At 42.7% G+C, this 27483-nt stretch overlaps 1 protein-coding gene across 1 annotated transcript in view; it reads right to left on the reverse strand.

Moving 5' to 3' along the window:
- Nucleotides 1-26591, reverse strand: part of LOC142661988 (chondroitin sulfate proteoglycan 4-like) — a 46932-nt gene extending 20341 nt beyond the window's left edge. Inside the window, exons 1-2 of the mRNA XM_075839781.1 lie at nt 26439-26591; nt 2388-2551 (exon numbers count right to left, since the gene is read on the reverse strand). Of these exons, the coding sequence (XP_075695896.1) occupies nt 2388-2551; nt 26439-26511 (237 nt within the window). The 5' untranslated portion in view covers nt 26512-26591. The remainder of the gene's footprint in view (nt 1-2387; nt 2552-26438) is intronic.
- Nucleotides 26592-27483: the final 892 nt, after the last annotated feature.

The following is a 27483-nucleotide window of genomic DNA, read 5'->3' on the forward strand; positions in this document are numbered from 1 at the left end:
TGTCGGACGAGCGAGGACACATCGGCACCAGGCGACAGAGGCTACAGTTGATTCTGCAGCGGCATCGGCGTTTGCAGGTAAGTCGATGTAGCCTCTGTCGCCTGGTGCCGATGTGTCCTCGCTCGTCCGACACGATGCAGGACCTGGGGCAGGAAGTGAGTGACGTCACAGCGTGATCTCTGGAGAACACGCTGTGTGTCTGTGCACTGCCAGAAGCTGGGTGTTGACGAAGAGAAGTGGATGATTCCGATTCGTCAGCATCATACACTTCTATTCACAACGCTCAGCTAGTAAAACAAGTAAAAACGCCCAGATGTACACACACAATACACGCCCACTTGTACTTAACTTTAAACACGCCCAGTTGTACTTAAGAAAGGCTCATTTGCATAAATAGAAAAATGCTCATAACTTGGCCAAAAATGCTCGTTTTTGAAAAAAAACAAAACGTTACTGTAATCTACATTGCAGCGCCGATCTGCTGCAATACGAGATAGGGGTTTGAAAATCTGGTGACAGAGCCTCTTTAAGCTGTCCTGCTGTGCAGGCTTACAGGCTTTTACATGTCGGACATTTCGTGAAGACAATAACTCTTTGCTCTTTAAAGGAGCTGAATCATCGTAGTATTTCACCATAGATGTCCATTGTGTCTATAATTTTTATAGGAACTTTGGAGATAAAGATGTTATTTTGGTGGCGTTTGCTAGCAACCTACACATTTAAGCCACAAGTGAAGTGGCAAAGTATTGGCAGATCTTTAAAATTTCCCTGGTTGAGTAACTGGGAATCCTAAGCCAAGACCCAGACTGTGCCGATCAATTATTTATTTATTAATTTTAGTAATAATTGCAGTTGGAGAAAGCTGGGTGTAGTCGACTTAATATTTTCATATAGTTTATTCTAGAGCTCCTTAAAGAAGCACTCCAGCAATTTTTTTTCCTATTTAGTGAAGCATAGGCAATAAAGAATAATGTAGAAGCTCTTGTGTATACCTGTTCTAGTTGATGTGCCATTTATGGGTTGTCTGCCATCTTGGTTCCTTCTTCCCGTCTGATATGGTTCCCCTAATGCGGACTACATTTCCCATCATGCTTCTAGCTTTGCAGAGGGGGCAAAGCACTGCACTTGCTCTGCTTTGAGTCCTATCTAAGTGCAGCAAATAATAGATCAGTGATACAGATCATCTGTACTCATACTGCAGACTCTCCTTTGCATTTAGCTATTGATAGGTTTCTCCATGTCAGTTTTTACACAGGAGACAGTGAGGAGCAGCATCTCATAGAAATCCAGAGGGCTCTCTGCACACACATAGTATAGACAGTCAGTGTGAGTCAGGGAAGGTCTATAACTTTGCAGCTAAACATTGAATGGACTCCCCTATTACATCACTGCACTCCTGCTCCCTTAGAAAGGAAATACATGATCTCTTCATCAGCACTATATGCATGTGGGGGGGGACGACATACAAAAAAACAAGGAGGGAGGGGCAGGGTGTAAAGGGGAGGGGCCTCAAGGTTCTAAGGAAGTCTGACACATAGGTAAGTGTGACTACCTGTCTACACATGAGGGCATGATCTATTCTGGTGGTCAGATTGAAATCGCATGACACAGCTGTCCACAATGAAAGGGTTCAAAATACATGGATGCAACGGAGCTGGGAAGAAACAAATGATATTGCTGGTGAGAGCATTATATGTGGAAAAAAAAAAAAATTGCTGGAGTGCTTCTTAAATCTTGTTATACTGAGGGATCACCAATGGTCGAAGTCTATGACAGAACGAAATCAGAAACTGTTAGACCAAAAAATAAATAAAAAAGGCCTGTACGTAGGCCTGTGCACATGAAAGCCTATGTTAAACATCCAACCTCCCCACCCATGTGTCACCGACAACTGAAGAGTACTGGTGTAGTCTAATCTTAGCAAAAGGGGAAGGTGGGGGAGCGGACATGCATTTCTTCAGGAAAAATAGACAATTTTTTCTTATTTTAATAACATTTGCACTGAAATTTGGATCAGCATAGTACCAAGAAACTGGATATCATATGGGTAATGGGATATCAGTGTTTACCAACAAATACTACTAAGGTATCACTTCAGGGACACTAAACATAATCTTTACTGTGACACCTGCTTTGAGAGTGCATCTACCTCAATGACAACCATCAGATGGGTGAGAGGGGCACTATTGGATTTACATTATCATGAGCGTTTGCCACAATTTTTTATTTGGATGTTTAACAGTTTTTACGAGACCCAGGGAGACTGCTGCTCAAACAAGGAAAGAGAAAAGCAAAAAAAACAAAAAAAAGTCTCAAGAAAATATCAGTATCTACAAGAACAAGGAGATGGAATCACTACGCTGCTTAGTTCACTGCACATCCCTCACCTGTACATGTCCAGAGAGCAGCTCCACCGAGCAATAATCAGAATTCCCAGCTGCCAGAAAGAGAAGTCCATTTGCTTTGCTGGTTCGGAAACGTAACTGAAGTGATGACTTGGAGAACAATTCTAGCTTTTTCAGTTCCACATAACTTTCACCAAAGAAAGAAGCTGCAAAAATGAAGCAAAAGTAAAATGGTAAGAATTCAAAAGTTATAGTGACCTAGATTATAGATGGAGGCAATGTTAAAGCGTATCTCCCCTTTTTATTTTAAGCTCCATCGATCTGTGGTGCAGGTGTCGCACTACATATTTTCCAGCATAGTAAAAATACTCCTCTTAGCATTTTTGAGGAGTATTTTTAGCCAAGAGGGAGTATGTAATTTGTGACAATTCAAATTACGAACACAGGCGCGCACGGAGCCTCAATGGTTCAATGTGCCGGCGCCTGACTGACGTCATTAGCAGTCGCCTGGCAGCGCTGTGCTGGTGGCACAGTACGGTTGTTCAAAGAAGTATATGAAGGGAGGTTCTGAGAAACTCTTATGTACTTCTATTACCTGTACATAACAATACGCATGAGACGGATTTCAAGACGTTCAGAAACCTTTAAATGCATCAATATTTATTACGACCTCTGCTGGGGCGATTGATGTCTTAATATATATCTATAGCAGTCGGAGCTCTGTTTTTCTGATACAGAGCTCCAAATCCCCTGCAGAAACATACAATTCTTGCTACCTGCAACCACCACTGGGAAGAGCTTAGGAGCTGTACTAGTCCTTCTCAATGAATTAGAATATCATCAAAATGTTAATTTCAGTAATTCAATTCAAAAAGTGAAACTCATATTATATAGATTCATTACACACAGAGCGATCTATTTCCAGCATTTTTTTTTAATGTTGATGATAATGGCAACAGTATGAAAACTCAAAATTTAGGGTCTCCTAAAACTAGATTATACAAGCCCAATTTCAAACATGATTTTAATACCAAAATGTAGGCCTACTGAAAAGCATGTCCAGTATATGCACTCAATACTTGGTTGGGGCTCCTTTTGCATGAATTACTGCATCAATGCAGCGTGGCATGGAGGCGATCAGCCTGTGGCACTGCTGAGGTGTTATGGCAGTGTGGGCAGGTGCAAAGTCCTGCTGGAAAATGAAATCATCATCTCCATAAAGCTGTCAGCAGAGGGAAGCATGAAGTGCTGGAAAATGTCCTGGTAGACGCTGCGCTGACTCTGGACTTGATATAACACAGTGGACCAACACCAGTAGATGACATGGCCTCCAAACCATCACTGACTGTGGAAACTTCATTGCTGACAAGCTATGGAGATGCCAATTTCATTTTCCAGCAGGACTTGGCACCTGCCCACACTGCCAAAGGTACCAATACCTGGTTTAATAACCACAGTATCACTGCGCTTGATTGGCCAGCAAACTCGCCTGACCTAAACCCCATAGAGTATCTATGGGGTATTGTCAAGAAGAAGAGGAGAGACACCAGACCCAACAATGGCCGCTATCATAGCAACCTGGGCTTCCATAAAGATAAGGGGATAAAAAATGGAATATCCGAGGCCGCAGCTGTACTGAAAATTGCTTTTATTTGTACAACAACAACAACGTGTTTCAAGGCCGTACCGGCCTCTTCGTCACTTGTACCTAACCTGACGAAGAGGCCGGTACGGCCTTGAAACACATTGTTGTTGTACAAATAAAAGCAATTTTCAGTACAGCTGCGCCCTCGGATATTCCATTTTTTATCCCCTTATCTCCTGGATCTACATAGTGGATTTTTATCAATCTTCGAACCGGAATTTGGGCTGCAACTGTCTCAACCTAAGTATAACTTGGACACGCATCATGGGATGTTATGCTCCTAGCATAACAACATCAGGTCAGCATAATTGACCACCTTTATCCTATTGTTCTCATATTTTACAGGCTCATGCACTATGTGCGCTTTGTTCCCTTTTTCCCTATAGCGTGGGCTTCCATAAAGGCCCTTTCCCACGGAGCTATGTATGGGGACAAGTGCTCGTTACTCTTATCGCTAGTCCCCATACATTATCATCATGTCGGCAGCACGTCTCACTGTTTACACAGGGAGATGTGCAGCTGACAACGATAATCTTTTACTTTTTTTAAAACGAAACGACCAGCAGATGATCGAGCGTTTGCGCGTTCATCTGCTGATCGCTGCCCTTTTTACACAGGGCAGTTATCGGCAACAAGCTTTGTATGAAGGCTCATAAGCCCGATAATCGTCCTGTGTAAAACCCCATTTACTCACCAGCAGTGCCACACGCTGATCGCCTCCATGCCACGCCGAATTGATGCAGTAATTCATGCAAAAGGAGCCCCGACCAAGTATTGAGGCATGTACTATTTCAGTAGTAAAAATCATTTTGGTCATATATAATATTCTAATTTTCTGATAGACTAAATTTGGGGTTTCCATTGACGGTTACCATAATCATCAACATTAAAAAATAATAATGCTGGAAGTAGATCACTCTGTGTGTAATGAATCTACATAATATAAGAGAGACACTTTTTGAATTGAATTACTGAAATAAATAAACTTTTGGATGATATTCTAAGGCCTCATGCACACGACCGTGTTTTTGCGTCCGCAATTCCACCGCAAATCCACGGGTTAATTGCGGACCCATTCATTTCTATGTGGCCATACCCACTATCCGTGTTTTCACGGCTCTCCGCATGTCCGCACATCCGTGCCGCAGAAACTCCGGACATGTCTTATTACGGTCCGCAAATGCGCTGCGGACATGCCAATAGAAGTCAATGGGCACGTGGAAATTGTGGATGCACCTCCGTGTGTCATCCGCAGTTTGCGGATTTGCGGAAATGTTGCTAGGCGACGACCGCGAATGAGTTCTGTCGTCATCCTGTTTTACCTAGGCTTTTTTTTTTTCATCCGCATTTTGCGGATTACATACGGATGAACTGCGGATTACATACGGATGAACTGCGGATGACATTCCACGGAACACGGTCCTGGAATTTGCGGACCAGAAAAACACCACGGTCGTGTGCATGAGGCCTAATTCATTGAGAAGGACTAGTATTTATAAATCTTGCAATAAGATCAGAAGCCCCCCCACGAAACAAAAACATTTCATTATGCCTAAAATGGCAAAAAAATAAACTTCAAAATAAACCTACTTTTACAATTTCTAACCATTGCTTTCCTGCCAATGTTATTGTGTCCCGATGCATCTGCTTACACAACTTGGGCCCGTCGGGTTTTCGGTATTTTTGATGACAAGAATACCGCTATTTTGCAGTTAAAAAATAACAGGAACACTGGACGGAAAGCAAACAAACGCCAATGTCAATAGAGCCTTCGTTTTAACCCCTTCCCGACATTTGCCGTATGGGTACGCCATGGAAAGCCATGACTTCCCGCAAATTGCCGTACCCATACGCCAAATGTTTGGCACCGGCTCAGAAGCTGAGCCGGTGCCATCGTCTCCGGATCTCAGCTGTATCTTACAGCTTACATCCGGCTGTAATGGCGGGGACTGAAATTAGCTTCGATCCCCGCCATTAACCCCTTAAGTGCAGCGCTCAAGCGTGAGTGCTGCACTTAAGGCGTTTGCAGCTCATCGGAACCCCAGCAATGAAATTGCCCTTGTTCCAGTGGCTGCAATGGCGACCGGAGGCCTAATACTGGCCTCCCGCTCTGCCTAGCACCGAAGCCGGTCAAGATCCGCCCGGCGGCGGAGCCTGACCGGCTTCCGTAGCCGCCGGCAAGATGGCACCGGCTCAGGAGCTCATCCGGCGTCATCAGCGGTGGAAGTCAGCTGTATGTTACAGCTGACATCGACCTGTAACGGCAGGAACCGGAGCTAGCTCCGATCCCTGCCATTAACCCCTCCGATGCAGCAATCGAAAGCGATTGCTGCATGTTAGCGGTTTCTAGCAGATCGCCAGCCCTGACAGGCAATCAGGACTGGCGACTGCTGCTATGGCAACAGGAGACACAATGGCCTCCTGCTCTGCCATTACGGAAGCCGACTAGGCCCCACCGGGAGGCGTAGCCTAATCGGCTTGCTGTCAGTGAATAACTGACATATCTAATATATTGCACTACGTAGGTAGTGCAATGTATTAGGAAAAAAACAGACAGTTGGACCTTCAAGTCCCCTAGTGGGACTTGAAAAAAAGTGTAAAAAAAAAGTATAAAAAAATAAAGAAGTGAAAAAAATAAAAAAGTTTGAAAACAATAAAAGTTTCAAGTAATAAAATAAAACACAATCCCCCTTTTCCTCTTATCAAGTCCTTTATTATTGAAAAAAAAAACGAATAAACCATACGTATTTGGTAACGCCGCGACCGTAAAGAGGTATAAAAATATTATATTGTATATTGCACGCGGTGAACAGCGTAAAAAAAAACGTAAAAAACTATACCGGAGTTTGTTTTTTGGTCACTTTGCCTTACAAATATTGGAATAAAAAGTGATCAAAAAGTCGCACTAATCCAAAAATGGTACCTATAAAAACCAGAATTGCGTTTTTTGTTAACCCGGCCACCCAAAAAATAGGATAAGAGGTGAACAAAAAGTCGCATGTACCCCAAAATGGTACGAATAATAACTACAGCTCGTCCCGCAAAAAAAAAAGCCCTCATACCACTACGTCTATGAAAAAATAAAATTAGTTAGGACTCCAATAAGTCAGGAAATAAACAATATGCAGTTGTGCCCGAGGGGAACATTTCTTCTGTTTCAAGAGGCGATTTATCAAGGACCTAAAATTAGGAAACCAGGAAGGGGAGAGCCCAAACATATCCACTGGAAGCGACGGTGCCCGTATTATACCAGGACAACACTTCCTAGCAAAATTCCCCAAACTGCAAAGGTGTGGAGTGTGGACCAAAAGGGGCATAAGAAAGGACGCCATATATCAGTGCGACACCGGCCTGTACAGAAAGGATTGCTTCACAGCGTAACACACATCTATGGATCATTTTATTGTTTTTTTTACCCCATTATTATACCACCTGACTATGTGCCCCTGATGTACTCTGCCCAGCTTACATATGCCCCACATTATAAACGGAAACACCAGCAATACTCAAACAAATCTGCTACCAAGCAAAATCCGCTCTCCAAAAGCCAAATGGCGTTCCCTCCCATCTGAACCCTACAGCGGCCCAAACAGCAGTTTCCTTCCACATATATGGCATCGCCATACCCGGGAGAACCCTTTTAACAATTGTTGGGGTGTGTGTCTCCAGTGGCATAAGCTGGGCAAGACATATTTGCCACTGAAATGGCATATCTAGGGAAAAATATTAAATTTTAATTTGCACGATCCGCAGCGCATTCATTAATGGAAAAGACCTATGGGGTGAAAATGCTCACTACACCCCTTAATAAATGCCTTGAGGGGTGCAGTTTCCAAATGGGGTCACTTCTCAGGGGCTTCTTTTTATTATTTCACATCTGAGCCTCTGCAATTGTGAACCAATACTTTGTAAATCGCCAAATTAGGCCTCAATTTCGCATGGTACTCTTTCATTCCTGAGCCCTGCCAAATGTCCAGGCAAAAGATTAGGGCCACATGTAGGGTGTTTCTAAAACCGGGAAACACCGCATAATAATTAGAGGGCTGTCTTGTTATGGTGGCACAAGCTGGGCGCCACATATTAGCATATCTGTGGAAAAATATTCCCATTTTCACTCTGCAACATCGAGTGCACACTAATTTCTACAAAACACCTGCAGGGTTAACATGCTTAGTACACCCCTAGGTAAATGCATTGAGGGGTGTAGTTTCTAAAATGGGGTCACTTCTCGGGGGTTTCCACTGTTTTGGTCCCACAGGCACCCAGAAACCAATTCACCAAAATCTGCACTCAAAATGGCGCTCCCTGTCAAACGACGACGCGAAAATGACAGGTCGTCTGCACAGTACGTCGGCAAACCCATTCAAATGAATGGCCAGATGTTTGCCGACGTATTGTAGCCGTATTTTCAGACGTAAAACGAGGCATAATACGCCTCGTTTACGTCTGAAAATAGGTCGTGTGAACAAAGCCTAAAGTTCAAAGCCTTGTAACGTCCTAGAAAAATAAAAGGATGTTCAAAAAACTTTGCCAAGCTAAAGTAGACATATGGGGGATGTTAGTTAGCAACAATTTTGTGTGTTATAACTGCCTGTCTTACAAGCAGATACATTTAAGTTGAGAAAAATGCAAATTTTTGCAATTTTTCGCTAAATTTTGGTGTTTTTCACAATTAAATACTGAACATATCGAGCAAATTTTGCCATTAACATAAAGTCCAATGTGTCACGAGAAAACAATCTCAGAATCGCTTGGATAGGTAAAAGCATTCTGACGTTATTACCACATAAAGTGAAACATGTCAGATTTGAAAAATGAGGCTCTGTCAGGAAGGTCAAAAGTGGCTAAAGAGGGAAGGGGTTAAAAAAGATGACAACATAGAAAACAAAAACAACAGTCCTGTCGCAACTAATAACATCAGGAATATTACGATTATATAAATACGAGTGCGGATTACACAATACGCGGATACTGTGCAGACAGACAAACATACGTGAAGTAAAAAAGAAAAAAAAAAGAAAAAAATATTTTCCAAAACAAACCAGACACTCTTTGGGATAAGATTAATTTTGTATACATTTTATTAAATTCTATATAAAAATATATTTGTAAAGATTTATATATATATATATATATATATATATATATATATATATATATATATCTTTCCATGATGAAAGAAATTTTTTGGGGAAGAGGAAAAAGTTTGAATGACATTTTTCTCAAACCAGATGTACACAATTTAACCCCTTCCCACTTTATGTGGTAATAACTCCGGAATGCTTTTACCTATCCAAGCGATTCTGAGATTGTTTTCTCGTGACACATTGGACTTTATGTTACTGGCAAAATTTGCCCGAGATGTTCAGTATTTAATTGTGAAAAACACCAAAATGTAGCGAAAAATTGCAAAAATGTGCATTTTTCTCAACTTAAATGTATCTGCTTGACAGGCAGTTAGAACACATAAAATTGTTGCTAATTAACATCCCCCATATGTCTACTTTAGATTGGCATCGTTTTTTGAACATCCTTTTATTTTTCTAGGACGTTACAAGGCTTTGAACTTTAGCAGCATTTTCTGACATTTTCAAGAAAATTTCAAAAAGCTATTTTTACAGGGGCCAGTTCACTTGTGAAGTGGCTTTGAGGGCCATATATATATATATATATATATATATATATATATATATATATATATATGAAACCCCCAAAAACTCACCCCATTTTAAAAACGTCACCCCTCAAAGTATTCAAAACAGCATTTAGAAAATTTCTTAACCCTTTAGACTGTTCACAGGAATTAAAGCAAAGTAGAGGTGAAATTTACAAAGGTCATATTTTTTTGCAGAAATTAATTTTTAATCCAATTTTCTTTATAACACAGAAAGTTTTACCAGAGAAATGCAACTCAATATCTATTGCCCAGGTTCTTCAGTTTTAGGAAATATCCCACATGTGGCCCTAGCGTGTTACTGGACTGAAGCACCGGCCTCAGAAGCAAAAGGAGCACCTAGTGGATTTTGGGGCCTTATTTTTATTACAATATATTTTAGGCACCATGTCAGGTTTGAAGGGCTCTTGCGGTGCCAAAACAGTGGAAATACCCCAAAAGTGACCCCATTTGGGAAACTACACACCTCAAGGAAATTATCTAGAGGTGTAGTGAGCATTTTGACCGCACAGGTTTTTTACAGAAATTATTGGAAGTAGGCCGTGAAAATTAATACCTACATTTTTTCAAAGAAAATGTAGGTTTAGCTATTTTTTTCTAATTTCCACAAGGACTAAAGGAGAAAAAGCACCACCAAATTTGTAAAGCAATTTCTCCCGAGTAAAACAATACCCCACATGTGGTAATAAACGGTTGTTTGGACCCACGGCAGGGCTTAGAAGGCATGGAGCACCATTTGGTTTTTGGAGTTCACATTTAGCAGGAATGGTTTGCGGAGGCCATGTCACATTTACAAAGCCCCTGACGGGACAAAACAGTGGAAACCCCCCAAAAGTGACCCCATTTTGGAAACTACACCCATTGAGGAAATTATCTAGGGGTATAGTGAGCATTTTGACCGCACAGGCTTTTTACAGAAATTATTGGAAGTAGGCCGTGAAAATTAATATCTAAATTTTTTCAAAGAAAATGTAGGTTTAGCTAATTTTCTCTAATTTCCACAAGGACTGAAGGAGAAAAAGCAGCGCAAAATTTGGAAAGCAATTTCTCCCGAGTAAAACAATACCCCATATGTGGTCAGAAACTGCTATTTGGGCACACGGCAGGGCTCAGAAGGGAAGGAGCGCCATTTGGAGTGCAGATTTTGCTGGATTGGATTCTGGGCACCTGTGGAACCAAAACAGTGGAAACCCCCCAGAAGTGACCCCATTTTGGAAACTACACCCCTCAATGCATTTACCTAGTGGTGTAGTGAGCATGTTAACCCCGCAGGTGTTTTGTAGAAATTAGTGTGCCCTCCATGTTGCAGAGTGAAAATGGGATTTTTTTTTCCATAGATATGCCAATATGTGGTGCCCAGCTTGTGACACCATAACAAGACAGCCCTCTAATTATTATGCGGTGTTTCCCGGTTTTAGAAACACCCTACATGTGACCCTAAACTTTTGCCTGGACATTTGACCAGGCTCAGGAGTGAAAGCGTACCATGTCAAATTGAGGCCTAATTTGGCGATTTACAAAGTATTGGTTCACAATTGCAGAGGCTCCGATGTGAAATAAAAAGAAACCTCCGAGAAGTGACCCCATTTGGAAACTGCACCAGTCAATGCATTTATTAAGGGGTGTAGTGAGCATTTCACCCCACAGGTCTTTTCCATAAATGAATGCGCTGCGGATGGTTCAAATTAAAAATGTATATTTTTCCCTAGATATGCCATTTCAGTGGCAAATATGTCATGCCCAGCTTATGACACTGGAGACACACACCCCAAAAATTGTTAAAAGGGTTCTCCCGGGTGTGGCGATGCCATATATGTGGAAGGAAACTGCTGTTTTGGAAACTACACCCATTGAGGATCATTTTATTGTTTTTTTTACCCCATTAATATACCACCTGACTATGCCCCTGATATACTCTGCCCAGCTTACATGTACCCCCACATTATAAACGGAAACGCCAGCAATACTCAAACAAAACTACTACCAAGCAATATCCGCTCTCCAAAAGCCAAATGGCGCTCCCTCCGCTCTGAACCCTACAGCCAGTGATATCTGGAAAACTAGTAATATACCTGAAGTATAATTGGATATTTTTTTATATTGGTTAAAAACCGGAATATGAGAGAGTTACACTGTGAGGAATTTTATAATGGCATTGAAATCTCGCACTTTAATGTAACCCTAAAGCGCAAAAATGGCTGACTATTAAAAAATCAGACAATAGAGCAACAGCCAAAGTTTAATCGTGACTGGTCTGGTCATTTTGGGTTTTTTCTGCCTTTAGCGATATTGGCCTTTTCTGTGGCAGCGGCCATTTTTGCTAATAAAGTGACAACTGAATCTGCAGCAGATAATAATGCGCAACTTTCAGACGTTGCAGATTTGTCACAGCAGTTGAGAAATCTCCGCTGTGAGAATTAAGAGCTGTCATTGAAAGATCGAAGAGGCAAAAACCTGATTGGTACAGCTCAAAAATCTGTTTCAACTCAACGCATGTTCTAGGAGGAAGAACACAGTGGAAAGTCGATCCTAAATTATGAGAAACCAACATAAAGATCAGTATTAAATAGATATGAAGTCTTTACTCACACTATCATTACCATCATATAAAAGGAACTATCTTGGCTAGTTTTGGCTCAAAATATATATATAAAAAAAAAAAGGAGAAAAAAAAACACAAGTGTGAACTGAGACCAACGGTTCCTGAACAAAAAATCTTAGGAAAAAGCCGTTTTGCAGCTAAATACTCTTATGTGTTTCTTGAATAACATGTGTATCGCATTTATACTACTTAGAAAACCTATTATGATGTGTTATTATGTTTAGAGGGGGTTAAATTGATGGAAGTAATGTTCTAAACGTATGTGTTGGTAATTCAAACCTTTTCCTCTTCCCCAAAAAATGTCTTTCATCATGGAAAGAAGAGGAAAGAGATATATATATATATATATATATATATATATATATATATATATATAAAAAAAAAAATCTTTAAAATATATTTTTATATAGAATTTAATAAAATGTATACTAAATTAATCTTATCCCAAAGAGTGCATGGTTTGTTTTGGAAAATATTTTTTGCTTTTCTTTCTTTTTTAATTATGGTCTTCCGAACTATATATTGATTGCATATTTTGGGATCTCTAATGGGTATGGTTTATAACCATTTTCTGTGTTAAACATACGTGAAGAGCTTCAGTGTAGTCTGACAAACACACAATGTAATGTAAAAATGAAACATGAATTAAACTACACTAATTATATACTCATAATTGAGTTAAGACAAAAACAACAACTGCCTGATTTTTGTTGAATTTTACTTCAAAATTCCTCCGCTAAGTATAGACAGTAATATAACAAACAGTATTCCTGCATTCCAGACGCCGCATGCTCAGGCATGCAAATACTTAAACATATTTCCGCCATTAAGACACCTTTACGAGTGCAGTTAAAGGGCCACTCATTAGATAAAGGTGCTATAAACAACACCGTCAACACTGATTGTGGGAGAATGTATACTGCTTCTGGCCTCCAGCTGAAAAGAACAATTGTGCAGAGCCATTGGACCCAGTGTTTCAGCTGCTCTTGGCCAACTAGCATACGATTCAAAGTTTTGCATAGGACCAAAGTTTTAGCAATAGAGAACGGTATAAAATGATTCATTTTATGCATTCTGTCCACCATAGAGATAAGTGCTGGGGCTACAGGGTCAGATTCACATGAATTTACATAACAAAAGAACATAGATTTGCACGTGATTATTAAGGTGGTATTCTTTTACAATAACATGACGTCCCACAGTAAAATTGCATGCAATAGAAGATACTAATCAGCCATGTTTGTCGTAGTAAGGGCTTATTCAGACGAGCATTGGTAAAACTCATCAGAGTTCAGTCTGTGATTCTGAATTAGTTTGGGGTTTACACCCCTGTAGATAGCACCGCCCCCCACTGTAGATAGCACCGTCCCCTGTAAATGACAGCCCCCATGTAGATAGCAACCCCTGTAGATAGCGGCACTGTAGCTCCCTGTAGGAGCGGAATCCCTCTGGCCGGGGATTTCACTCCTAGAAGGAGCCCCTGATTTCTCGGTCCATATATGGACAGTGACGTCAGAGTCTTCTCCAGTAGCGGAATCCCCTGGTCAGAGCGTCGGTCGGGGATTTCGCAGGTAACTACTGATGTCACTATCTATATATAGACAGTAACGCCAGGGGGTTCTCCAGTAGTGGAATCCCCTGGACAGAGCGTCGGGCGGGGATTCCGCTCCTTCGAGGAGCTACATCGGCGCTATCTGGAGGGAGGGTGCAGCTATCTACAGGGGGCGATATCTACAGGGAGGGAGACAGGAGTTTGCGGCCAGAGATCTCACGATGCTCTGGCCGGAGACACCACAGTTGAAAGCCCGACATCACTGTCCATATATGGATAGTAATGTCAAGGGCTTCCCCAGGCTCAGCACGCAAAGTAGCGCGGGGAATCCTCAGCCAGGATCAGTTTTTACCGCCAGTTACAAGGATGGAGTCATAAAAAAACGGCCGGTAAAAACGGATCCATTGACTTCTATGGGAGCCATGGGGCCGTCAAAACGGCTAAAAATAGGACGTCCTATTTTTTGGCGGTCAGTTTTCACGGGCCATTAAAAAAATGGTCGTATCAATACACCCATAGAACTCTATTGTTCTGAAAAAGGCAGTGTGACGGCCGTTACAAAAACTTCCGTATCACGCCCGTTTTTCACTGTCGTGTGAATGTAGCCTTAAATGTGTTGTGGATTTCAGCCATTGTGATTCAATGTGACATTTATGGCCAAATGCAACACACAATCTGCGCCACAACCCTTGTGGGTTTACTGGAATATTCCATAGCGGAAATTTCTACTACTTGTAAACATGACTGAACGGGGCAAAAAAGTGCATTTCCAAAAAAAGTTAACTTAAAATTTAGCTATTGCCCCATAAGTGGCACAATGTGTTGCATTTAAAAAAAAAAAAAAGTGTCACTCCAGCAGGTGCAATGTAATGACAAGACACTTGAGTGTAATGTGACAGTCAACAAAAGGTACAGCTGACAGAGTAAGATGCAAATGGGTTTTCAAAATAGAGCTCAATCACACAAATGATTTTCACGTCCGGGTGGTGTCCGAGTTTAGAACGGACAGCACTCAGACCGAACAATGACTCATTAGGGTATGTTCACTCGTAGCATAAACACTATTTTTTTTTAATCCGCAGCATGTCAATTTATGGTTTGGAATCGCTTCTCTTCTGTTGAGGGTTTTCCCTCATTGAATTCAATGAGAAAACCCGCAACAAATTGCAAGTGTTGCGATTTTTGCAGCGGAAAAGCTGCGATCCTGCCGCAAAAAATCACAAATCAGAAAAAAATAGCAACTTTGTTTTTTTGTTTAAAATTAATAAACAGCTAATACTTACTCTGTTCTCCGTTGTCATAGGGACGCATCACTCTCTTCTCCGTGTAGCCCGGCCTCCAGGGATGACGATTCATCCCATGTGACTGCTGCATAGGCTGCAGTGTCATACCAGGATGACGGGCTGCACGGAGAAGAGGGGGTTGCGTATCTATGACAACGGAGAACGGGCTAAGTATTAGCGGTTTATTGATTTTAAACAAAAAAAAAAAAAAGTTGTATATTTTTCTGAACTGTGATTTCTGCGGCAGGATCGCAGCTTTTGTGCCGCAAAAATCACGTCCCTACGACAATGGAGAACGGGGTGCATATTAGGTGTTTGTTTTTTTCCACAGTGGAGATTCCGCCTGAAAACCTGCACCACAATTTGGTGCGGTTTTTCGCTCGGAATTCCCTGAGTTCAGATGGGTTCAGTGAAAGCGGATCAGGATCCACCTGTTATCCATCACATCAAAGTTCATAACTTACACGCTGACACTGAACCCGTACAAACAGTACAGCTGCTCTATATGCAGAATACAGAGCAGATGTATCTCAAAAAATAAAAAGAATTATAAAGTTGCACCAAACACACTGACTTACCTATTAAAAAAAAAATTCCTTTCAAAGGTTCTTTAATGTGATTTTCTGTAGCAGCAGTTCTAGTAACATTAGACCTTACAGTAAGATGGCATAGCCCTCGAGCCACAATAAAAATCGGTATAACTATGTCTGTTTTTGGTTTTTTTTGCGTTGGTTGCAAAGCTGTTTGCGACTTTCTTTCCCATAGACAAACAAAAATGTATCCACACATTTTTTTCTTAGGACTTTTTTTGTGTTCTAAATTCCAAAGATGCCGTGATCGATTTTCTGTCAGATCTGTACAGAATCCAAAAGAAGAAAAAAAAAAAGACTATGTATACATTTGAAATCAGAGCCACAGAGAGGTAAAGCAGAGGGCCCATACACTTATATGGCAGCCCTATTACGTATAAAACAGATCCGTTATATGGCCACGTGCATAAATCATAATACACAATTAAAATATCAGTGGATTTTTTTCTGCCATGTTTCTGTGATATTACCACCAAGCTGCTTCACAGTCTGGTGCTGAATGGGTTACAGATCTCCAGGGCATGTGAAAGACTATATTTTAGGAGGGTGAAATGATCTCAGCTGTCGGTCTTTAAAGTGGCACATGACATCTGCTTTTTAATCCCTGTAACTCCACCGCAGATTACAAGCCGGAGAGCTGTAGATGATGGCGCAGGAACACAATCGCTGCAGGGTACTACACATACCGTCCCATAGGAGAAATAAATTACCGTGGCGGACTTCATGTTTACCTCACAGATCTCCCGTTATTAGCACATTATTACCATGTGGAGCCAACTGTCCACACAGGACCCCTGTTCCCATCATTTGTGGGGGCCCAGCAGTTTCACGCCCACTAATTTAACATTTACAGCACATTCTATTTTTTTTCTTTCACAATGGTAGTCCTATGTACACTATGTGGTTAAGGGCTTATGCTCACAAAATTTTCTTCAATGTCCTATCTGTTTTTTTTTGCGACTGAACCATTCATTTCTATGGGGCCATGCAGACATGGGTTTTATTGCGGATCTGTCAATTACAGAACCTATATATATTATAAGTCCTATTCTTGTCCGTATTTGCGGGCCGTCTCACCCATTCTAGAGTATTAGTACGCCCAAAAAAAAAAAACGAACAGCACATGAAAGTCACTAGAATCCGTATTTTGCAGTCCGCAAAACTGCGCATAGCCCTAAAAAATTTCTGGAATTTCGAAAACGATAAATTTTGGTTCAAATTTAAACAAAACTGCACAATATCAGACTCAGCTTTGGTCCCTGCTGCAGATTTTGTTCATCCCCATCTTTCCTGTGCAGGGATTTATCGTCCATCATAGTGATGACACATCAGGTGACCGGCTAATCATTAGTCACAACTATAAAGTTCTGCTCAGCGTATCTGACCTAGAACCCGCAGCACATTCCATCCGAAAAACCGGAAATTCGGGTAGAATTTCCGCTGCGGAAAGCAGCGAAAGGAAAAAAAAATAAAATGTTCATACTTCCCCAGACAGTAATCATGGCGACGCATCCCTCTGACATCATTCATCCCAGCTTCCTAAGATGACGTTTCATCCCATGCAACCGCTGCAGCTTGTGATTGGCTGCAACAGTCACATGGGATAAAATGTCAGCCCATAAGGCCAGCCTGGACGCAGAAGCAGAGAGTTCCGGGTAAGTATAATGTGTTTTGGGCTTTTTTAAGTTGCGATTTTTGCGGCAGAATTGTAGCTTTTCTGCTGCAAAAATCAACATCTGCTGTTTGTTGCAGGTTTTACCTTCCCATTAAATTCAATGGGAAAAACCCGCAACAGAAGAGCCGCGATTATGCAAATACAATTGACATTCTGCGGATTAAAAAAAACGCACCACAGGTCAATTTATGAATATTTTTCAGCAGGTTTTTTACGCAGCGTGTAGACAAGATTTGTTCTGATCAAAACTGCAAATTTTGCGACTTACCCGGACAGTATTCACTTGAAACGTGTAGTTGGTCGCAACTTCCCCTGGTCCTTAAGAGCATACACTTCTCTTTAGTCCAGCCCAGCGTGATCTCAGCTACAATCGCGAGATCACGCTGTGACGTCACTTACTCCCGCAAGGTCCTTCATCGGAGCGACGTACCAAGCATCGCCTCCAGCCGTGCCAGGACGATTATCCTCCTCAGCAGCAGCTGTGGTGCTGCTGCTGAGGAGGACTATCGTACTGGCACGGCTGGAGCCGTTGCCTGGTCCGTCTTCCGTTGTTCCGATGAAGGACCTGCGGGAGTAAGTGACATCACGGTGTGATCTCGCGATTGTAGCTGAGATCACGCTGGGCTGTGAATCACACTGGGCTGGAGTGAAGAGAAGCGTATGATGCTGATTGGCCAGCGTCATACAGTTTTCTATACAACACCCACATGGTGAAAAGAAAAAAAAACACCCAGATGGCCCTCAAGAAAAAATTTGCAGAACTATAAAAAAAAGTACATAACTTCAGAAATAAACGTTTTTTTAAATAAAAAACACAGGAGTTATCAGCATTAAAGCACCTATTAGATTAGGTTGGAGATATGGAAGTGATGAACTGGTGACAGAGCCTCCTTAGGCCCAGTTCACACTGAGTTTTTGGACAAGTTTTTTGGCGCGGAAACTGCTCCGCAAAACTCGTCAAAAAACGCCTCCCATTGATTTCAATGGGAGTTGGACGAGTTTTTTTACCGCGAGTAAAAAAAACGTGTCGCGGTAAAAAGAAGCGACATGACCTATCTTGAGGCGGTTTCCGCCTCCAAAACCCCATTTCAAATCAGTCAAAAAGGGTAAAAAAAAACACCTTGACGAGTGTTTTGACGAGTTTTTGTCAAACCACTTTGCAAAAAACGTCTGCAGCAGTTTTTGCAGGAGGAATTTTCCTCCTGCAAAAAACTCAGTGTGAACACAGCCTTAAAAGGATTGTCCTGATGAGAAAACCCCTTTAAAGAGGCTCTGTCACCAGATTTTCAAACCCCTATCTCCTATTGCAGCAGATCGGCGCTGCAATGTAGATAACAGTAAAGTTTTGTTTTTTTCAAAAACGAGCATTTTTGGCCAAGTTATGACCATTTTTATATTTATGCAAATGAGCCTTTCTTATGTACAACTGGGCGTGTTTAAAGTTATGTCCAACTGGGCGTGTATTATGTGTGTACATCTGGGCGTTTTTACTTGTTTTACTAGCTGGGCGTTGTGAATAGAAGTGTATGATGCTGACGAATCGGCATCATCCACTTCTCTTCGTTACCACCCAGCTTCTGGCAGTGCACAGACACACAGCGTGTCCTCGCTCATCCGACGCGATGAAGTTCCTGTGGGAGGAAGTGAGTGACGTCACAGCGTGATCTCGCGAGGACACGCTGTGTGTCTGTGCACTGCCAGAAGCTGGGTGGTAACGAAGAGAAGTGGATGATGCTGATTCGTCAGCATCATACACTTCTATTCACAACGCCCAGCTAGTAAAACAAGTAATAACGCCCAGATGTAACACACACACACAATACACGCCCAGTTGGACATAAGAAAGGCTCATTTGCATAAATATAAAAATGGTCATAACTTGGCCAAAAATGCTCGTTTTTGAAAAAAAAAAAAAACGTTACTGTTATCTACATTGCAGCGCCGATCTGCTGCAATAGGAGATAGGGATTTGAAAATCTGGTGACAGAGCCTCTTTAACCCTTTCACGCATTAAGGGTTAAGGGGAAGTATGGAGCGCTCACAGGCTGAGTGCGCGCCATACCCAGCGGGTGACGGTGTGTAATACCAATCAGCATCATACACTTCTCCCCATTCATTTACACAGCACATGTGCAGCCACATAAACACACTATAACGTTACTGCAGTGTCCTGACAATGAATATACATTACCTCCAGCCAGGACGGGATGTGTATTCAGAATCCTGACACTTCGCAAATACAATCCCGACACTACAGCACAGCAAGCGTAAAAATAAAAGAGTTCTGGCTCTTGGAAGGCGGGGAGTGAAGAACGAAAAATCAAAAAATGGCTTCATCTCGAAAGGGTTAATCATAATATAGCCAAATGTATCAAATGGTGCATGCTGTATGATAAATTTTGGTGCATCTGTCTACACAGGTTAGACATTCTTCCTTCCTAAGGGGGAGTTCACACTGAGTTTTTTGACAAGTTTTTTTACGCGGAAACCGCACCGCAAAACGCACCAAAAAACGGCCGAAAATGCTTCCCATTGATTTCAATGGGAGACGGAGGCATTTTTTTCCCGCGAGTGGAAAAACCGGCTCGCGGGAAAAGGAAGGGACATGCCCTATCTTTAGGCGTTTACGCCTCTGACCTCCCATTGACATCAATGGGAGGCAGTGGAAGCGTATTTCGCTGCGTTTTATGCCCCCGGCGCTCAATGGGCGCAGGTGAAAAATGCAGCGAAAATTGGCGTGCAGGCAGATTTTCCTCCTGCAAAAAACTCAGTGTGAACTCACGGCCCAATTCACACTGAGGTTTTTGACGCGGGCGCCGCGTTGGAAGATGCGCCAAAAAATGGTTGAAAATGCCTCCCATTGATTTCAATTTTTACCCCACGAGCGGAAAAACAGTCTCGCGGGAAAAAGCAGCGACATGCGCTATCTTCGGGCGTTTACGTCTCTGCCCTCCAGCAGAAAAAGCGTATTTCGCTGCGTTTTTGCCCAAACGGAATTTTGAGGCAGAATTTTCTGCCTGCAAAATACTCCGTGTGAACATACCCTTAGGTTGGCTTACTTTAGACCAGGGATTTCAAACATGCCGCCCCTGAAACGGTCATCGGCGGCCCGCGTATCTCCCTCGGGAGAGGTGAGGGCAGTCTGAAGGAGGAGCGCTCCGGCACTCCTTCATGCCGTCACACTGCTCCCTGTAGTAGATAGCTCTATTTGGGCTCGCTCTAGGAGTGGAATCCCAGCCAGAGCATTGCTAACGCTTTGGCCGGGGATTCCTCTGCTGGAGGAGCCCCTGAAGTCACTGTCCGTATATGGACAGCGATATCAGGGCTTCCCCAGAGAAGGCGTCCCAGAGCAGAGACTATACTTGCGCTCTGCTCAGAGTCTCCTGCTCTGGGGAAGCCCCTAACATCACTGTCTATATATGGACAGTGATGTCAGGGGCTTTCCCAGCATTCGAGCATAGCCTATACTAGTGCTCTGCTATGGGACTCCGGCTCTGGGGTTTCCACTGACATAACTGTCCATATATGGACAGTGATGTCAGGAGCAGAGCTGGGGTCCCAGGCAGATTGTCAGGCACTGTCACTTTGGCTGGGGGACTCCACTCCTAGAGGGAGCCCCAATGGAGCCATCGTTAAGGGGGTGTGTGTACGTGGCACTATCTACAGAGGGCACCATGGCACTATCTAAGAAGGGGCTGCCCGACCTTGACATTCTTGTGTCTGCCAAAGGCTGCCAACTGAGCAGTCAGACTGCATTTAGCGACACAAACTGGAAAACGGGATTGTTAAAATACACGTGGAGTAAACCCGCAAATTTCCGGTAAATTTAAGCCTAGCAGTATTATTATAGTAATGTAGTATAGTTATAGTAAGGTAGTATTGTTATAGTAATGTAATATTACTATAGTAATGCAGTATTGTTATAGTAATGCAGTATTGTTATAGTAATGTAGGATTATAGTAACGTAGGATTATAGTAACGTAGGATTATAGTAACGTAGGATTATAGTACTGTAGGCTTCTAGTAAGGTAGTATTATTATAGTAATGCAGTATTGTTATAGTAACGTAGGATTAAAGTAATGTATTATTGTTATAGTAATGTAGGATTACAGTAAGGTAGTATTGTTATAGTAATGTAATATTACTATAGTAATGTAGTATTATTATAGTAATGTAGGATTATAGTAAGGTAGTATTATAGTAATGTAGTATTATAGTAAGGTAGTATTGTTATACAGGGTGGGCCATTTATATGGCTACACCTAAATAAAATGGGAATGGTTGGAGATATTAACTTCCTGTTTGTGGCACATTAGTATATGGGAGGGGGGAAACTTTTCAAGCTGGGTGTTGACCATGGCGGCCATTTTGAAGTCGGACATTTTGTATCCAACTTTAGTTTTTTCAATGGGAAGAGGGTCATGTGACACATCAAACTTATCGAGAATTTCACAAGAAAAACAATGGTGTGCTTGGTTTTAACGTTACTTTATTCTTTCATGAGTTATTTACAAGTTTATGGGGCTATTCACACGACCGATTTTTTGACGGCCTGGAAAACCGGCCGTCAAAAAATAGGACATGCTCTATCTTCGGCCGGGTACCCGGCCGCCCGACTCCCATAGAAGTCTATGGGGCCGGGTAATACACGGCCATCACCGGGATGTGTCCCGAGTGATGGCCGGGTTTTCCGGCGCTTGCGCTCTATCTCCTCCTCCTCACAGCGCAGAGTGCATGTGAGGAGGAGGAGGAGGAGTTGATGCCATTCTGACGAATGGCTGTGCGCTGTACACTGTGTGGCAGGGCCGGGGTGTACAGCAGGTGGAAGGGAGCGCTGGCTCCCTTCCCCTGCTTGTTTTAAAAGCGCCCTGGCCCGGCGACCCCTTCGATGGCGCCGCTAGCAGCTGCAGCTGCGGCTGCTACTACTGCAGCGACGCCACAATAGCAGAGCAGGGAGGTATCTCCCCGCTCTGCTATGTGCTAGCCGCACTTTAGCTCCTTGAAGGAACGGAATCCCCGTGTTTTCGGGGATTCCGCTCCTGGACAGAGCGCTTGATGTCTCTGTCCATATCTGGGCAGTGACATCAGGGGAAACTCCTGAAGCGGAATCCCCGAACACATGGGGATTCCCCTTCAGGAGTTGCCGCTGATGTCACTGTCCAGATCTGCCCGGCCCGGATGCAAAACTTTATGCAAACCGGCCGGGCAGAATGGCCGATTTTACCGGCCGGCACTCGGGCGCGACCCGGTCGTGTGAATCCCGCCTTATAGTAATGTAATTTTGGTATAGTAAATGTAGTATTATAGTACTGTAGGATTATTATAGTAATGTAGTATTATTATAGTAATGTAGGATTATTATAGTAATGTAGTATTATTATAGTAATGTAGGATTGTTAAAGTAATGTAGGATTGTTATAGTAGTTCAAGTAATTGATTAACAATAATTTTGTATTGTATCAAATAGGACTGGGCAATTAATCAAAAAAGAACCGAAAATCAGCGCATTTCGGTTTGCTCGGTTATTACATGCTGCTCAGCCTCTGTCCGTCGGTAACTGCATGCTATCCAATTAGAATCGCTGATATGTGAGTAACATATCAGCGATTCTGATTAGATAGCATACAGTTATTGACGTTTGGGATAGCCAATGGCAGAGCAGGTTCCGCTATATTCCGTCAGCTTCCTCTCTGCTGCCGTCACCGCTCCCCCCTCACCGGACGGGTAGCACGGTGGCTCAGTGGTTAGCACTATTGCCTTGAAGCGCTGGAGTCCTGGGTTCAAATCCAACCAAGGACAACATCTGCATGGAATTTGTATGTTCTCCCCGTGTTTGCGTGGGTTTCCTCCGGGTACTCTGGTTTCCTCCCACACCCCAAAAACATACCAATAGGGAATTTAGATTGTGAGCCCCAATGGGGACAGTAAAAAAAAAGAGGACCTCTGTACAGCGCTGCGTAATATGTTGACGCTATATAAGTAACTGAAATAAATAAATACTAGTAGTATACAGCAGGCTCAGGGGATAAATATTGATTCAATGGCATAGCATGAAAATAGGGGGCACAGTAATTGGCCAAAATAATTGTTCAATAATCGTAATCGAGGTAACATGTTCAATTAATCGTAATTTTGATTTAGGTCATAATTGCCCAGCCCTAGTATTTGAATGTAATGCGGCCCGTCAACTTCAAATTTTTTTCTATGTGCGGCCGATTTACCTGGTCGAGTTTGAGACCCCTGCTTTAGACCCATGTTTTGCGCAAAAACTTTGATGCAATTTGGTGCATTTTAAGCCACACCCCTTTTCTAGATACTTCCAAACTGCCTAATGAGGCAGATAAAATGACTAAAAAACATAATAAATCTGGTGCAAGGCATGTACACGATTGAGACAGAATTCTGGCACATTTAGCAAGCAAACCTCCCCGTGTTTCAATTCCTTTTTAAAAGATTTAGGCTATGTTCACACAGAGTATTTTGACGCGGAAACCTCGTCGCAAAACTCATCAAAAACTGCCTCGCGGGAAAAACAAGCGACATGCCCTATCTTCGGGCGTTTACGCCTCTGACCTCCCATTGACTTCAATGGGAGGCAGAGAAAGCGTATTTCGCAGTGTTTTATGCCCGCGATGCTCAATGGCCGCGGGCGAAAAACGCTGTGCAGGGAGAGGAAAATCTGCCTCAAACTTCCAAACTGAATTTTGAGGCAGATTTTCCTCCTGCAAAAAGCTCTGTGTGAACATAGCCTAATGTTGGTTATCAGTAAATGAGACCATTCTTGTTTGGGTGTTTTTTCATGAGTCGTTTTTGTTGCAGTGATTTTTAGAATTGTGAGGAAAAACTGCAACACTTTTTTAAAAAAAATGCTTCGGTATTGGTGCCAATTCAAAAATTTTGAAAACAAAGCGCTGAAAACCAATACAGACCTAAATACAGCTCTGCTCACCCTAGTGCCATGACGAGGTGTTTTTAAACGGACCCATTAAAAACAACGGCTGTGTGAACTGCCCCATTAAAATACATGCGTCTATGTGACGGCCGTTGTTTTCACAGCAGTCACACGGACGTATACAACGTTCGTGTGAATAAGCCCTAAATCTCAGGATTTTCTACAATTGTATCATGTCTAGCCAACCCGCTGTCAGTTAACTTCAGACTGATACATTGTAGCAAACTATTAGGCCGGATTCACAGCGTTTTTGCGTGCGCAAAACTTCTGTGTGGCATGAGTATTTAGTGCGTGCCTGCGTAATTTCCGCGCATACGGCAGTGTGATGACACCCTGTTTTTATGTATACAAACATAAAAGCATTAGGTTCTTTTCTATTTTCATTCATTTATTTTACTACTGTAGCGCGAATCACGCGCGGCACCCGGACGTGCTTCCGTGTGCCGTACGCGATTTTCACGCACCCATTGACTTCAATGGGTGCGTGATGCGCGAAAAATGGCCAAGTATAGGACATGTCGTGAGTTTTACGCAGCGGACAAACGCTGCGTGAAAATCACTGACTGTCTGAACGGCCCCATTCACTAACATGGGTCCGTGCGACGCGCACGATTTTCACGCACGCATCACGGGCGTAATACATATTCGTGTGAATAAGGCCTTAGGACAGGAGAGGGATTTGGACTGATACTTTATAATGGGAGCACAGACCATGATTACGGGCATGGTCATGTGCAGGTGGTCTCAGGAAAATACCCGCGTGGAATAATTAACACGATGCGAATGTTAAACTACACCACATGTTAATTTTTACCACAGGTTCCGTGCTGAAAAGACATGGCGATACAATGGGGCTAATCTGTGTGCAGATCCACTGGCCAATCTCCTGTAGAAATCCAAGATTCTACTGACGATTTTCTAAACAAATCCGTGCCATTTCAAAATTGTATTCGGGCTGAATAAAATTTTAGCCTCTGGATGTAAATAATGGGGGACATTCCAAACACTGGCACCTACATTTAGGCCAAGACTCCATGGGGGAACACTGCAATGTTATGTGATCCCATGCAATGTGCATCGTAATTGTACAAACGACCTAAAGGAAAAATATTTGTGATCATTATAAGAACCAAAAATTTTGGAATTTTTTGGGATCGTGAAATCACGGACGCATGACGACATATGTACATGTGATCTCACTCCCCCCATAGAGTTAGGCTTTATTCACACAAATGCTGTCTATTTTAATAGACAACACACTGACTCATGCAATTCTGTGGGGCATCCGTTTTTTTACCATTACGTGTGTGTCCGTTGCGAGAGCGGGTTACATTTTTGCAAGCCAGACTAGACCATTAACATCTATGGGTGCATGAAAATAAACACGGACAGCACGGCATCCGTGTGATGTTCGTTTTTCAGTGATTAGATACTAAGAAGTGCAGAGAAAAAAAGAAAAGTGTAACCAGGAATTGCTTGCAGAGTATAAACACCGAAAAATGGATAACACATGGATGACAAACTGCCATTTTGTTTTACAGGCGTGCGGTAAATAAATCAAAATCGTGGCAAAACCAAAACACGATTTTATTATGAATTGCTGCGGTTTGCTATGCATTTTTTGGCCATGCAGTATTTACAGCAAATAGACATTTAATTTACAGTTTCACCTGTAAAAAACGCACGGTTGAATACCCGCATAGCACAAGCGCGGCAGTTCATTTTAAAATCACGTGCAATTTTGCCACAAATTTTTTTAATGCGATTTTTACCACGTGTTCAAAAACTTCTCATGTAAATCCACACTTACACTAAGTACGATATGGCACTGCATTCTAAAATAAACCTGCGTATCGCAAACTATGTCATTGTGAAGCCTAGACATATAACTTAAAGGGGACCAATGATTTGTGACAGCAAGCAGTGATCTTGAAAATAACGCAGCATTCACACTGTATATAAAAAGTTGTAGAACTTCTCACCATCTATGAAACAGGAAATCCCCTGTACCTTTAGTAAAGTTACGGTTAACCCCTCACTGCCTGGATTCCGAGCAGTACACAATACACGGCAGTGTCAGCTCAGTGCCAGGACGGCGGGGGTACAGCCACCTCTTACCTGGTGTGGTGTGGACACAGGAGGTGCAGCAGAGCACGGCTCCCAGGACGAGCACAGCCCGGGGGACGCTCATACTTCCTGCGGGAGTTCATGGACTTAACTTCCGAGAGTTCTAAACTCCAGTGCTCCGTGTGCCCCTCCGACCCCGTGCCCTCTGCCGGAGCACGCACGGCGACGGCGGCCTGACGTCAGGAACCGGGAGGGGGGATGCGCTGCGGCGGGGAACTGCTCCCGTGTAGTTTGCAGCACAGATTACATTTGAGGAGGGGGCACAAGTCTGGGAGGTAGGATTGCCTAAGGTAGGAGGGGACACAGCCATACACAACGTTATATTACAGCTCGGCAGCCAGCTGGGGAGGACTACTACTCCTAGCATGTCCCCCACCAAGAAAACAGGGACTGCGGTGCAAATCACACCCTAGTGTTGTATAGGAATTGCAAAACAGCCCTGTTAGTTTGAATGGGACTGTATTGCTATTCACCACACAGACTCCGGTCAGGAGTGGCACTGTTTCAGAAAAAGCAATGCAGCCCCTTTGTTCTCGGGATAGGTCGGAGGTCCCAGAATTTGAACCTCCACTAATCTGACATTCATAATGGATCTAAGGCCCTACGTCTAGTGCTAAACGTGTCTATAGGACTCTATTAGCCCGACGGTGGCCAAAAAAGTGTCCTTGATGCCTTCGTCGGGTTGGTATACGTCTGTATACCTTTTTTTGAAGAATGAAATAGCGTAGTAGACTATGCTTTTCCATCCCAAGGTATCCTGTAGAGAAAGTATACCGTGCGGTATACGTTTTTTTTTAACATGGGAGCCTATGTGTGACGTAAATTGCATATGTCACAGGTATACGTTTAACGTAGGGATGTCACGATACCAGAATTTGGACTTCGATACTGTCGTGGAAATCCATCACTCAAAATATATTAGACTGAAATTTATACGAGTCCCAACAGACTCTCAAGGCCAGACTCCATTAGTCAGAATCCTAATTAGGATATTTCACCGATATATATCGAGAGAGGAGAAGAAAACACACAGACG

Source organism: Rhinoderma darwinii, chromosome 1 (assembly GCF_050947455.1).
Source record: "Rhinoderma darwinii isolate aRhiDar2 chromosome 1, aRhiDar2.hap1, whole genome shotgun sequence".
Lineage (NCBI taxonomy): Eukaryota > Metazoa > Chordata > Amphibia > Anura > Rhinodermatidae > Rhinoderma > Rhinoderma darwinii.